General features: G+C 38.9%; 1 protein-coding gene across 7 annotated transcripts in view; it reads right to left on the minus strand.

Moving 5' to 3' along the window:
- Positions 1 to 2,366: 2,366 nt before the first annotated feature.
- gabra1 (gamma-aminobutyric acid type A receptor subunit alpha1) overlaps positions 2,367 to 15,714 on the minus strand; it is a 30,936-nt gene continuing 17,588 nt past the window's right edge. For all 7 annotated transcript variants that reach the window (XM_079356665.1, XM_079356661.1, XM_079356662.1 and 4 more), the window contains exons 9-10: positions 7,161 to 7,363; positions 2,367 to 6,522 (exon numbers count right to left, since the gene is read on the minus strand). In XM_079356665.1, the coding sequence (XP_079212791.1) occupies positions 6,202 to 6,522; positions 7,161 to 7,363 (524 nt within the window). In that variant the 3' untranslated portion in view covers positions 2,367 to 6,201. The remainder of the gene's footprint in view (positions 6,523 to 7,160; positions 7,364 to 15,714) is intronic.

The raw sequence follows: 15,714 nt of genomic DNA on the forward strand, positions 1-15,714 counted from the left end.
CTTACCCACCCCCTTAAAATCTGTGCCTATAAGGGAAAAAGTGACAGAGAGAGAGAGAGAGAGAGAGAGAGAGAGAGAGAGAGAGAGGGAGGTGAAGGAGGAGAACCAAGCAGAAAAGAGAGAGAGAGAAAAAGCCTCTTTTCCTGTGCTCTTCTGCCAGCGAGAAGCAGCTTTATTACGTAACAGTCTCGGGGCTTGGCAGCTCACATGCTTTTAAGGAAGGAACACACGTTCCTCTGCACCTGAAATCTCACGGCAGGGCGAAAGGAGCTGGGGATGCATGAGGTGGAGGTTTGGGAGTTTGGGCGCAGAGGCAGTGAGAGAAGAGTGTGGTAGAAATGCTATGAAGAGCACAGTATACATGTCATGGGGGATGTCTGTATGGCCTTTTTTGGTATAAATTACATGCAATTACAGTTCCTCTTCAAGGATTCTGAGAGGGACCTTGAGCCCTTGTCCTTTTGCCCTCAAACATTATGTACAACCTTTTGACTGATGGTAATCGTTTTAGGCTATAATTATCAGTTTTAGATTAATACAGCAGTAAGATCAACAAAAATAGACACAGTCTACGTACTAGGCTGCTCCAGTACCCTTTGTTCATTCTCCATTGTAGTGAACTACTAAGCTTTGGGGCTTTTCCAGTGATTCAAAATATTTGTGTTCTGGTGACGAGGCAGGAAAGCACAGCAACGTACCTTTATTTAGTCATATTGGTGCAAAGCATTGATTAATAAACTTTTCATGCTCAGAAATGTGCTAGTATCACCGTGCCATACAAAGACCTTGCAATGGTTTTGGCCTCAAAGTGTAGAAGGAGAACAACCGTACGAATTTAATCAGTTAGAGTTATAGAACAGGTTAAGATGCAGCAACTGATGTGACTTATTTGTAGGACTGTTGGATTTTGGAGAAATGCTTCAAGGCTTGAGAATATGGGGTTTGGGAAAAGTCAGATTAATTGTACCTTTTATATTGTATAAGTAAACACAGTGGCTAAGGCAGCGTTCCAATTGTGTCAGCTGCTCTGTAAGGCTGTACTTTAACACAGCAGTGTATCTTAACTGCTAATGTAAGCAGCCTAACATTCAAGTAAAGATGGAGCTATCAACCAGGTCGTTTTAAAGTTATATTTTTGTGCTTTTTGCCTTTATTACAAAGGACAGGATAGGACTGTGATGAGGACCTTAGCCTCTGTACTGTGGGCATACATCGCGAGGCTATCCGTGCCCCAACCAGATAGTTTCAACATGTTTACCATCAAAGTTTAGCATGTAAGGATGCTCATGTTTGATAATAAGGAGACAAGATTTCATACATTTTAGAAGTATAAAAGTTTCGAACATCAACATTTCAGGTAGTGGATGATAAATACAAAGAGTAACGTGTTTATGGTGCTAGAAGAAGCGGGAGGTTTATGATAAAGTTCAAGGATAATTGGAATCCAAATGAAACTTACTTTACTCATAAAAGAGAAATGTCAAAAAATGCCCACTCAGAGAATTCCATCGTCAGGGTTAACATTGTCTTTCCTCAAAGAAAATACTCCTATATATATAAATACTCCTATATCGGATCACAGACCGATCACCTACTTCCGACTGTTTGGATGATTTTCCCGGCATGTTTCATATTTTGGTTGTATGACTGCGCACTTCCGGACAGTGAGAGCAGAGCCGCGAGCCAAATTTCTGAACTTTTTTGCTTAATTGTGTCTGCAAACAGGGTCAAGATAACCATGGCAACATCAGGCATGCCTGTTAAATCTATCTTCCCGCTCCTATCATGAAAGAAACAATGGCAGGAAATATCTACAGACCTTAAGTTGTAGGGTACATTTTTCGTAATTTAGTTGCCATTAGATTGTGTGTGTGAGAATGGGAGCGTTTTTGGCGGCATGAATTTGAGCAACGCATATGAGATAAGTAAAATACACAAAGATCTGATTTCAACCTCTGTCTTTGGGAGTTTTCTATTGAAAATTGCGAGTGCTTAGTTCCGATTTAACTCAGACGGTGTGAGCTCTCAGGTCATGCCCGAGAAACAGGTCGTGCAGGGGGAGAACATCAATTATCAGCTTTGATTGTGCAATGATGACATTCCACAATGACATCATACAATGGTCAAATTTTCCCCGCGCTGAAGCCTTCTTGTCCTCTCCAATCCTTCATGGTTCTCTCTCCCATCTGGCACCCTCTTCCACACAAGTGTAAATGCAGATTTTCACCTTTTTATTTCATAAATTTGACCCATATTTTTAGAAAAACACCACCTTATTTGCTTTTATACTTATACTTTAAATGTATATACTCTCTTCTTTCCTGTTTTGTTGACTCAGAGCACAAGGACAGAGGTGTAGCCACAACTTTCATTTGTTTTCTTTTTATTTAAAGACTAATGCAGAGAATCAGATTCTACAGGGCCATATCATAACCAAAAAGAAAGAAAAAACATTTACAGAAGGTTCACCAGTTCATCTACATCCATCAGAACCCTTTGTCAGTATCAAGGAACTACCGACACATTCCTGTGTACTGTGTGTGTGTGTGTGTGTGGCTGTGGGTGTGGGTATGTGTGTCTGTCTGAAAGTGTGTATGTCCATATATGTATACAGTCTCACTCTATTTTTCGTAGTCTAATCAACTTTTGTGCTTTAGAAAATTAGTTGTTGTTTTTTTTTACATTTCAGTGAAAATCAGAACATATTTTGCTTGATAAAAATACAAGAAAAAACTCCAGTAGGTATCTAGGAATAACAAAAGACTCAATGTTGGAAAGCAAGTGCTGCTGAGAACTGCAATGGACCTTCCATTAAACATGAAATAAATGAGTGATGTGCCTACAAATGTGATATTTACATGATCGCTCTGCATATGACTGTGAAGGTAAAAGTTGGAAGCTCATGATTGCACTGTGCCTCATATTTCACATTCTCTCTCCGGAGCAGTAAATGTAGCAAAACCAAACCTGGCTTTAAAAAAGATTTGCAAATGGTCTACAGCATTTGTTTGATCCTGCTTTGTGTACAAGATAGGGTCTTACCAAAGATATTCCCTACAGAAATGTGTACAAAATTCACTTTCCCCCCCCTCAAAGTCAACACTAGCTGGTGCTCCCTGTAATATAGCTTCAGATAGCAGAACAGAAACAAAAATGATCCATTTAGCAAAAAGTACATTTTCACCAGCTTCCATCTTTGTAATGACAAACAAGCTCAAGAACAGTGTTCGAGAAGTAACAACAGAAATGTTGTTAACAAGGTGATCTTGTTACAATTTTTGCTCCTTTGTTTTCTTTTTTTTCCGTCACTTTATTGCATGTCTCTGGAGAAATAGTGCAATCAACAATGAAAGCAATTTTCCCTTCAACCACCTACAAATCCAAAGCGCAAACAAACGTGTTAATCCACTGTTTTTCTTTGATGACACCCTGTATAGCCATGTTGGAATGGGGAAAAAATAACGCTATTGTGTGCGCAGCTGATATAAAAGCTAAGCTTTTTTCTTTGTCTTTTTTTTTTTATAATAGCTAGTAAATCTGAAACACAATGGTCAGGGAGAGAAGGTCAATGATGTGGTTCAAAGCTGTCCTTGCATAGCACGAAGCTGACTACATAAATGTAATGTAATTGTTCTTCTAAATGTGCAAAATGCATAACAATAGGTTGATAATACAAACAATATTCATCATCATCTTAGCTAATATCTTCAATAATAGAATCAAATACTGTATGCTTTATGTATTTTACATATGTATATAGAGTTTTTTCTTCATGATAATAAACATACATACAATAGTTTAGAATTCAAATATCTTTATACAACTCTTCACCCTGAACTATACAGTTCCTTGACCCTCTACCTGCAGATTAAGTGGCTGTGTACAGTGGACTACTTGCAAATGTTTGCAAAGGCATCCACCATAACGGGAAAAGGTTCATAATGATAATGCAAATAATAACAATACCAACAACCTCCAATCTCCCTTTCATTTTGCCTCTGGGGTTAACTTGATCTTTTCACCCCAGTGCACAAACACAGAGAATCCTGCAATGTTCCTACATGCCTTTTGGCCTGTTCAGTGCCCTGTAAAACATATTCAAAAGAAGCACGCCCACAACTCATAATGCAATACAATGCACCCCCAACTCTCTGGCAAGAAATGTCGAGGAATAGGAGCCAAAGGTTTCGGGAACTCAGGATAGACACACAACGTCATGACTGTTTGTCTAAATAGCTCCTGGTACACACACAAAAAAACACGAGTGAGATGAGATGGTTCAATGTAAAGCTACAATGGATATTTTCCCTCAAACTGAGTGTCAGGTTCAGGTCCTAAGATAAGCCCTTGCTAAGTAATATTGCTACATTAACGTAATCTAAAATGGACTGTTCAGAAACCTCAACGTGCCACGTCAGAGAAGAAGCATTTCCTTTGAAAGTGTGTATATATGTTCAAAGAAAAAAAAAAAAGAGCAAGCAATGTTTAAGACAAAACAAAAGCATTCTTTTCACATTTGCGTTAGGTTCTGTTTTTTGTTTTTTTTTATCTCGGAAGAGGGATTGACATCATGCTACAAAAATATATTCATCTTCATCACTATCGTAGAACTACAAGACAAGTCCTCTGTGCGAAACACAGCGCCGGCTAAAGCAAGATTACAGTGCCCCTTCAAGTCAACTCTGTCAACTCTGTCTGTCTCTCTCTGTTTGTCTCGTTCTGTCTCTATCCCTGTCTCTCGCTGTTGCTCACCGACAAGCAGCAACAAATGAGTCCAAACGGGCATGTGATACTGAAGGCAGTGTAGCTGGTACTTTCTGAGTGTTATACGTCTCAAATTTTTTTTTAACCTAAAAACAAACAAAAAAGGGAAATATGGTAAATTAAGGATTTGGGGACAAAGTGGGATGGAAAAACACATACGCGCCATCAATCAGCAAAGTAGTAGCCAATCAAAGCTTCGACTCTGAAAATGGAAAAGGCACTTCTCCCCCGACTCATTGTGCCCCGCCCCTTTTTAAGCGAAGCTAAGCGTACTTTGCTTTAAATGGCGCTTTTGGCGAATGAGGCCCCACCATTGATAAAAAAAACAACAAAACATGTAAATAATGAATGTTTTCAAACTATGTTTAAAATGCACTCCAGGATTTGAGATGATTTTTTTTTGTTACATTCTTACTCATTGCTAGCCAATCTCAGTTTTCACTGTTGTATTATGTTGTCGTTGTTGCTGTTGTTGCCGTCAGTGTGTGCACAGACACACGTCTGAATAATCTGAACTTCAGTGTGAGAGCAGCTTTTGAATGGAATGCTAACGTGGCAAGAAACAGTCACTTAAGCATGAATAAGACCAGTTTATACTTTCAAAGAATGTAACATAAACAAAAAATAAAATAAAATAGAGTTTACTCAATAAACATAGCCTTTAGTTACACTCTGCAAAGCTTCAACATAATATTAACATCTCTAAGTCTTGGTAATATTTACAACGCTGTGGAAAACAAAAAAAAAACAAGAATACTTTCAATGCTGAGCTCAGAGATGATAGATTTTTTTTTAATCCTAAATAAATGGTGTGTCCACTGAGACATGTTTTATTGCTATTGCAGAAACCCCTAACATATTTTTTAAGGATGAAATAATTAATCTAACACCTACATAGAATTGAAGACATGTTGACAGAGACTTAGTGTAGCATCTTGCTGCTCATATCAAATGAACCAAGCTTTCTTTGAATTTTTGAATAAATAAACATAAATAATAGGATGCCCTGACCATGCATATACACAAGTGCCTTTTACCGTGTCAGTGATTCCATGTTTTAAAGAAAGTTGAAACAAAGGAAAACAAACATAGAAACAAAAGCCCCTAAACAAGTGTGGGCCATGTGCAGTTGTAGAATAGCATTCTCTTGGCTATATATTTATAGTAGCATTTTCTTAGAAGCATCATCTGAGACCTGAACAACACCCTTTCAGAAATCAGTTTCCTTAACTTTCTTTTTTTTTTTCTCTATTAAGTTTTTTTCAAAGTCAAACTTTAGGTAAACATAGAAGCAATGCAACAACTGGGGAGTTCAAACCAGCATGGACACCATGTTTGTCTGAAAATAATAATACCTGTTTTGAGGAGAAATAAGAAAGAAAATAAAACAAAGAGAGAAATTACAGTTATAATTTAATAAAAGGAATTAAACATGGATTAGTGTGGATTCATCCCCTGCAATTTGGGCTTCTTATTCAAGTAGGTTGCCCAGTAGACCAAGTTAAAGGTTCCAAAGAGCAATGGGAAGGCTATTCTGGCGATCCTGTCTATCTTGCTCACACTGTTAAAGGTCTTCTTGGCCTCTGGAGGCTTGGGCTTTGGCTCCTCCTTGGGCTCAGTTGGAGGGGGTGGGGCGCTTTTGGCAATAGTGGCCAATCCAGGGTCCCTGGCAATATTGGGGGCGAATGCTGTAGCAGTGGCAGCTGGGTAGGCTGTGGTGTTGTTCTTCTTCAGGAGGGACTCCTTCTTCTTCTTTTGCTGGTTTTGTTTGTTGGAGGAAAATTAAAAGGATAGAGGTCAGCGCTTTTAGAGACCTTTTTAATTTTATTTCTCAATCTTGCTGATGTGAGGGTTTTAGTAGTAATAGTAGCTTATATCACCTTGAAGATTTGGCCAATTATTCTTACACAGACTGTTTCACAGTTAGAATCATGGTCGAAAAACTTAATATAAGGGACTTTTAAATTCAAAAACAGCTGGGCAATAACAGAGAGTGCACCTGCTAACTGCAGCAGAGAGAGACAAGTGGAGCAGAAAGCACAAGATGAACACTTAACTATTAATGTTCATGTCATGTTACTCAAATTGCATTTTCAATGAGATGAGCTGGCAACAACAACAAATATGTTCCGAGCTTTGCCTCAGTCTCTCTCTCTCTCTCAGATGTTAAGTGCTCAGTGTCCTTTTGAATGACTTTGATCCATAAATTCAAACAATTTGTACATTTGTATTTTTGTCCAGCCTTTCCTTTCCCTGTCCTTTATTCGTAATTAAGCTGGAGGCATTAATGAAGCAGTCATGTGCCCTTTCCTCTTGTAGGAAACCATGATGTGTGAAACTGCTGTAAATTCTCATCTACCAGAATCACTACTTATACAATTAAAATCTTAAATTACCTTCTCTGGCACCACACTTTTACCGTCCCAGGCGTAGCCCCTCTTGGTGAAATAGTTGACCGTGGCAAACTCGATGAGGGCTGAGAAGACAAAGGCGTAGCAGACAGCGATGAACCAATCCATAGCTGTGGCGTAGGCCACTTTAGGGAGGGAGTTCCTAGCGCTGATACTGAGTGTGGTCATGGTCAGGACAGTGGTCACTCCTGCGGAAAGATACAAGGACAAGACAGAAATGTGATTTCTAATCGGGTGGCAGATAATTCAACTACTACCGTGTATTAAATAAAGACCTTGTATAGCAGATGAAAAAATGTAGGTATTATGTCTGGACCTTGGGCATTTTTCTTCTTAAATCAAACTAGAAAGCAGCTCTATCACATTTATCCTTATTTTTTTTAATTTTATGCTTTATTAGTCCCCTAGGGGAAATTCTGGTTTTTCACTGTGATTGTAGAGACATGCTTCTCTCACACACACAGGCCTGGATCACACCCATGCACAAGCAGGACTTGTGGACATGCATTAATGGAGAGATATCAGAGGCTGCCCCCACTGGAGGCGCCCCAGCTGGAGGAGGTTCCGTGCCTTGCTCAAAGGCACGGAGAAATGGTCTGGCACCTCTCCAGCTACCGGACCAACTTCCATATTTTTGTCCGCGACCCTCTGGTTCCCAACCCAAGACCCTACGGACTGAGCTACTGCACCAGATATGGAGATCATGGTCTTTAATACACTCAAAAAGAGAACTGTTTCCCAAAGATGCAGCTCGAAAATGCAATTCAAAACTACTGATGCTCTATTCATAATTGTATTTCTGTCACAATAATTCAGAAGCAGTTACCACAAAATAAAAAAATTAATAAAAAACGTACATTAGTACAGTCAATGCATGAAATTAGGAGAATGAGGAAACCCATTTTTTGAGGACTGTGTGTCAACCCCAGGAAAAACCAAATCTCTAAACTGCAGCTGCTGAGAGCTGAAAGGAGACACAGTGTGCAGAGAGGGAGAAGAACTGGGTCAGAGCATATCTAATGATGCGGTGTTCATCACAGAACAGGCTATTGCAGATGTTTACACACCAAATAACATCAGGCCAAGCAACAAACAGCAAACACAAATTCGGCCTGAGCTTTTCTTGACAGGAGCTGATGAACAGCTGGCTCTTGCAGGAACGCTAAAATATGCAGAGGTTGACTTCCCCCCACACATGTGGTGCTACATGTTTGTTTAGAAGGCACACATGTACGCCTTCCAACAAACAGACCCACTTCCATGTTTAAATGATCAGCAGAGCACCCGTGCATGCATCCAGCCCTCAAAAAACAAAGCCAGCTTTCTTTTAAGCCTCATATGATGATAATCCCACATCTTTCTCGTTGAGCTAATGTCAATAATCTACTCAGCATGAAATGTCTGGAGCTTTGAATTCTGCCATCTGTATTAGCAATGCACCAAAATGGACCATGAAAACATACAAAATAAAGGTAATATGAATGGAAAGGAAAAACTACAGGAAAAATCTGATCCAACTCCATTATTTTTCTAGAACTCAATGTTTGTCCTTGTTCAATAAAACTTGACAGCTAAGCCTCTTTCAGTTTGTGCTCAAAGGGATCTATTTGTCACTGTCCTCTTCACCAGTGTAATGTTCTTATCTTATGTTTAATATATTTTGACAACGTCCAGGTCTCTCTTCTCTTTAATGTTGCTCTGTTTTGCAGTACTTTTGACAAATATACCATCAGGCCATGCGACAAATCTCCGACCTTATTGTTCATGCAGTTCTTGTTAGGTTGCCTTTCAAATCTAGACATACAAATCAGAACTCCCATTAAGCTGCCAAACACTGTGGCTTGTGCTGTAACTTAATAGGACACGTTGGATCACTGCCTTTGTGATTTATAGGAAATTGCCTTTAAAAGAAAGAACTTGTATATACAAAAGCAGTCAGTAAAATGCTGTCTTATTAAGACTGACTGAGGCATATTTTAAAGAATTGGGACTTGCACTAGCAAGAATGATATGATATTTTCTTAAGAAATGACCAAGAGAAGCAGCCATGAGTTCCACTTTTTTTTTTTTTTTTTTTTTTAAATCTTTTGATCTCTTCCCTGGGAGACTCTTTCGCTGGTACTGAGTGCATGTGTCCTGAAATGTTTCCCCTCAGAATTACAAATTCTTCTTACTCTTCCTCCTCACTCCTGATAAAGTGATACATGATGAATCACTGGTTCCTCCCACTCTCCTTTTCACATGCTTTTGGCATAGATGACTGGGTGCTGTGACGTGATGCATGCAGGATGATGATTATGTTCTCATTAGTCAAAGCCAAGTAAATGATCATTATCCATAACTGAAGAAGACACCTCTGATAGATTTATAAGGCCTGCACTGTTAGGTACACAAGCTGCATGCACAAACATGTATTATGTTCATTATTACTGCAAATAGGTCAACCTTGTTTATTCTGTATAATTTATCCATTCATTTATTTTTTTCTAAGACTTTCACAGTACGTCTTTTTTATCAGATGTTCCCGATAGATCGTTTGTTTGAAGAAGAAGAAAAAGAATAATACAAAAGACATGCAGGATTAATGAAAATGAACAACTATACCACGCTGACACATAGTGTAATGACAACTGGCATGAGCAAAACTTCAAAGTACAAAAACAATTTACAGTAGTAATTATTGATTCCAATTTGAGGTAAATATAAGTCCAAAGGAAGGAAGAAGAGGAAAAGTGGTTGCTCTACTTCAATTCACTGAAATGTAAAGTATTTTTATGCTACAGTCAGTGTATATTTGATGCTTAAAAACCCACACATGACCATGTTTAGCACTGCACCCTTTGCTAAGTAGGGCATTGAATGGTTTGTTGATATATTGTTATGGGAATGCATGGCGGCAGGAGATATGAAAATATCAAGTGATGCTTAGTCACATATTCATACCAGATTCCCCAACCCTTTCAGCTCCACTCAGCTAATTTCTATTAGCTAAATGACATTTTTTGGGGGGTGGGGGAGGGGTGACAGCATGAAGCATTATTAAAAAAAAAAAAAAAGAACATGTCACAAGATGTTCATAGCTGCAAATGTTCACTGACCATATTTGTCAGTTGTGCTCTGTCAAGGACAAAAACACCCCCACACATAACAAAATCAGAATCTGGAGGGGTAACAAAAAATGTTCTGTTCATTCTGTTCTGTTTCATATTTTCTATCTGCTGAAGCCAAATTGGGTAAGAGATGATGTCAGACAAGAGCTCCAGCATCAAGAATTTCCAAAATTCTGGACAACACTGAAACTTGAAGAACAGCTGCCTCGAAAAGTGTTCATTACTCCTGATAATGGACGACTTGAAGTCCATTAAACTACTTATACCGCGGACCCTTTCAAATAAAAAAAAAAAGACAAGAAATGTTGCGGCAGTAGCCTAGTCTGTTAGGATATGTTTGGACTCGGGTTGGGAACCAGAGGTTGACGGTTCAAGTCCTGGCAAGGACCACATCTAGAAATTGCTAACTGGAGAGCTGTCTGATTACTTCCTAAGCACTGCCAATATTCCCTTGAGCAAGGCACTGAACTCTGAAAGAAAGACATGCAACATCCAATGTTGAAATCGTACACTTTCTTAAACTTTCTCCCTCCAAGACGTCACTCAATTACAAAGACATTTTGAAGTGGAGGTTAGTACTGTAAGCGCTGCAAAGTAAGTTACATCCAAACTCCACTTTGACGGAAAGCAGCAGTTTGGTGCCACATTTTAGGTCATATATAGGTTTGAGAACAGTGTCTTGTAGACTCTATAAAAGTAAAGTGCCACAGCCTATGAACATTCTGCATTGGAAAACAGCCAGTGCAAAATGACTTTGCCAGCAATCATGTGTTTTTATGGCTTTAGCAGGTGCTGATGCAGAAAAGAGCACAGCACCTCACATCCATTGCCTCTGTACTTAGAGCGTTGGGCATTAGATGAAGTGAAGGAATGAGCGCTCAAAGGGATATCTGTCATGAGGAAGAAGTAAATAACTAAAATGTACATGGGTGGGAGGAAGATGAAGGCTTTAATGCGTATCTAGAGATGTGTGATGCAGAATATAGAAGGGATAACGGCAGGTATGGAAAGGTGGATGGCTAAGATTGGTGACAATCTGTCAGGTATTTTTTTATTTTTTATTTTTTTGCCAGGAAATGAGTTAATTTTGTGGAGGTGGGCGAACGCAGCACCACTGGGTGTTACACAAGACCTCACCAAAAAAAGTGCCTCAATGCTTGGAATCATATATACTGTGAGTGTGTTTGACAAGCTCTGTTGTCATGGAAACAAGTCTTCCAACTCCTCCAACGTCTCAAAAACCGCCAGAGAAAAATGAAGGAGAGAAAAACATTTGGTGATAAAAATGTCGAATGCACCAATGTTGGTTAGCTTTGTTGCTCGCTCTCACTGATGTGTTCGGAGGCTGTTTGTGTGACTTGACAGCGGTTTTGTGTGTGTGTGTGTGTGTGTGTGTGTGTGTGTGTGTGTGTGTGTGTGTGTGTGTGTGTGTGTTTGTAATTGTGCCGTTTCCACCCCAGGAAGAAGATTCCCCCTTGTGTCTGTTTAATGATAGTCTTACTTAGGAGTCATTTAGAAAACCAGTAAGTTGATTCATTAGAACATGGCTTGAGAGCTGTTTTTAAATGACTTCATTTGACATGTTGTAACTAATAGACTTAAGGCTTTGAAGGCTCTTAATGAACAAAGTCACTGATCTGGAAAGTTCTAACTGGATTAATAGTGGTGTAACTCAATTCTTGGGACTTCCTTCCACTCAATTTAGCCGAGTGTGCACAAGCAGTGACACTTGATTTATATGATGTATATCTGCAAACAGGGTTTTTGCCTCTGTTGGCAGACTTGCTCACATACAGTATAGTGGAAAAAAACTGTGACAATATAGAGAAAACAAATCTGGGGAAAGTAAATTAGATATTCCCTGTGATAATTAACAAGTATAGTGGAAGGTTATTTCAAGGTGGAGACGGCATCACTTCTCCCTGAGGCGAGGGACAGTTAATAGGAGGATGCGCGTGGACAAACAGAGCAAATGCAGAGTTTTTGGAGAACATGTGGGCAGATAATGTCCTCTTGCTTAATCTGTTTTCTGACAGAGCAAGGTAAAGCTTATAGAAATGTGATGTAATATCTTTCAGGGCAATCAGTCGGAAGGAGTTTTAGTGCTCGGTTAACTGAATGAACATGCAGGTGAGAATATAAATTGCTCCTGGAATGGCTTAAAGTAAACTCACATGCCGAAGGTCAAACAATTTCTCAGCAGAACGTGCAAAGTCATCCCACATTATTGTTGATTTCCCGGACAATTTATTGATTGCTCTGTTTGTTCCAGTTTTGGCTTTTGATTGACAACCCCCTTGAATGACAGGCGTCAGCTAATCTGACCAATCTGAAGCCAGTGTGTAAAATTTGCTTCTCAGCCATTGGAGCAGAGCCAAACAATACGCCCTCAGGAAAATGGCTGCTCTCTCTCTCTCTCTCTCTCTGTCAAATTTGCCTCTGATGGTGCTTGAGTGGGTAGGCAACCAATCAAACATGACAATCAAAATGTAGGACGAGGTCAAAAGGACACAGTGCAGTGGGACGCAGCCTCTCTCAAGGAATGCATGCTTTAACTTTATGCTGCAGTCTGGCCAATCGCTAAAGAGAGCTGTGCTATAAAGTATCTGTTAATAAACTCTTCTCCAAACAAAGATGCAAACTGTTGTTATGCTCAGGGCTTTGTAGTAAAAAGTACTTTTTGGTAACATTTTATATTTGGACTTATTTGGACATTACTGACGTGTGTGCTTTGTTTTATGACAATACATTATGCTTAATGACAGTTATTAATGGAGAATAACTTTTCTTGTGGTACTACTACATCATAAGGGCCATAATACATACAACTTCCTAGTGTACTACCAAAAAGCAGTACTTAATAGGATATATTGTTAGTTATTAACTTGTTAGCATCATGTAGAATAAGGTAATAATAAGCGCCTCATAATGACTAATAAGCAGCTAGTATGCTACTAACTAGTAAGCTAATAAGCAACTAGTTAATGGTGAATATGGGGACCTTAATATAGAAGTCTGATAAAACACCAATCGTGAATGTTTGTGTTTCTTATTCTGCAAAACCTGTACGTCATTGAAACGTTTTATGTTATTTGTTTTGGTGAATTTTTTCAATGAATAAAGTTTCACATGCTTGCAGTTAGCATTGCTGTTAATGAACTAAGTGGTTTAGTCCAGTCACAATAATGCAAATTATTTTATTCTCAAGGCTTCTTTGATATACTGTAGCTTTTAAAACAACTCTCAACAGAACGTGAAGGTGGGATTCATGTAACTGGAATGCCTTGAACTGCACTTTCTTTACTTAACATTGAAGCTTAGCATACCTGCAGAAAGGGTTGTTGTTGAACTGACCTGATTAAGCGGAGGAGGAAGCCAATGAAAACACTTCAAGTTTTCTGTGATGAATCAACCAATTGCCATTGAGATTGTTTAACATAAGTTTTATGTTACTGGGATTTTTTTTTTTTTTTGACTTCATCACAATCAAACTGAGGGTTGTAGGAAATAGGGCTCTTTTCAGAGCCTATACCTTTTACATAAGAGGAGAAAACATGGCTTGGATAAGTGAAACATTCCCTTTTTTATTTATGTCTCTTTGAAAATTTATTTTTCTGTTTTACACTGACAACCATATTTGTGTTTTAAAGACTCCAGCCAAGGACCTTGAGATGCCTAAACATCACCACAAAAATGTATTTCATTTTTTGTTGTTCTTAAATACATGGCATGTTGATGCCTGCTTGCATAACAAGGAAGCTAAATGTTTTCTTCACTTATAGGAACAGAACATGAGCTGGATTATATTTTAATGAAGTATAGAGAGTGCAACTGTTGTATAACACGTAAAGCCTGCTGATGAACGAACATGGCTGTTGTGTAGGGAGTTGTCAAACAACTTTCTATATCCCCTCAACCAGTCCCAGGAGTGCAGCTGTCTTTGTTGGATGCCTATCACCATCTCAACCGCGTGGCAGCTCCTCATTTATTCATACCTTATCAATAACTGAAGTCTCAGGGGGGGGGCCTGACTCACAAACACACCACCGTCAGCAGCACTACGTCACCTCACATTTACATAATAAGGAATAAATTGACACGCTGATTGGCAGGTCAGTTAAATGACTGTGCTCACATCACAGCTGTGGGAATCCTGCCACATATACACACACAAACACACACAAAATAGCACAAATAATCTACTGTACAATAGTAGCACTGCATACAACATTATAAGATAGCTATCATGAATTGATGAGCTCCATATGGCGCACAGGCAGTATGTGCACATACAGCGCAGGACCATGTACATGCACTCACTTTTATGCAAACAAAAACAAACTCCAACACACACAAAGACGGGGAGATGTTCCTTAATGAGCAGAAACATTACACAGCAGAACCAATAAATAGGCAGCATGTCACTCTTAAAGAGGAGAGAAGGAAGTCCGCTAATCTTCCGATCACTGCTGTGTGCCTGACAGCTTAAAGAGAGAGAGCGAGAACCATATCAGCATCATAATTTCCTGTGTCCTTTTGGTTTTTCATTTGGACTGCAAATAAATACATCGGCAACAGCTTTCCACTGCACCAAACTGGCTATAAACTAATCAGCCTCTTAATCGGCACAATGATAAATAAGATAACTCTACCCACTGCTGTGTTTTTTAAATTGCCTATTCATCTACAGGACAGGCTTTAGGAAAAAAAAGAGTTAGTGCCCAGACTGTGCTTCGTAGACCCAATGTGATTTAAACTGTTTTCGAATCTGTATTTGTTCATGTTAATCGGGTTCCTTTGTCAGATCTTGACATCTGTGTTGGAAACATAAACTTGATCACACCTCTAGCAATACATCAGCCCATACTGTATATAACAATTGCAGTTGTTTGTTTATTCTCCGTGCATCATATAATACATGGTGTTTTTGTTCCGAAATGAAAACAAAGAGAAACCAAGCTGTGACGAGGTGTCTGCAGGACGAATGACTCAAGTGTGTTTGTGTGGTTAAGTGATTCGTCTCTCGCACTGAATAAAAATGCTTTTAGTTTTTCTTTTCCTTTTTTTTATTTCCTGAGATCTGGTTTTGGTTATGGTCTTCAAGCCATAGTTGTTGTTTTTTTTAAGTAATTGTTTTTTAACAGCTTTAGTCAGGTTTGACAGGAACATTATGGAAAGAGTTGTAATGTGTGTGGAATAGGTTGAATTCAATACAGGTTCATGATCAAATCTGTGTTCATGCACAACAAGCGCAAACAAACATTAGTTCATTGAGATTAATCAAGTCTTATGCATTCAAGATCAAATACAAAAAGATCAGATTAAGTTAATTAGTTAACCTTTTGCAGATGGCTACGTGGAATCCAAAATACGGAGAGAAGTTGAAATAGTTTTTTAACACAAACATTCATTCGATGTACCATGTCCAC

Source organism: Symphodus melops (genome assembly GCF_947650265.1).
Source record: "Symphodus melops genome assembly, chromosome: 11".
NCBI lineage: Eukaryota > Metazoa > Chordata > Actinopteri > Labriformes > Labridae > Symphodus > Symphodus melops.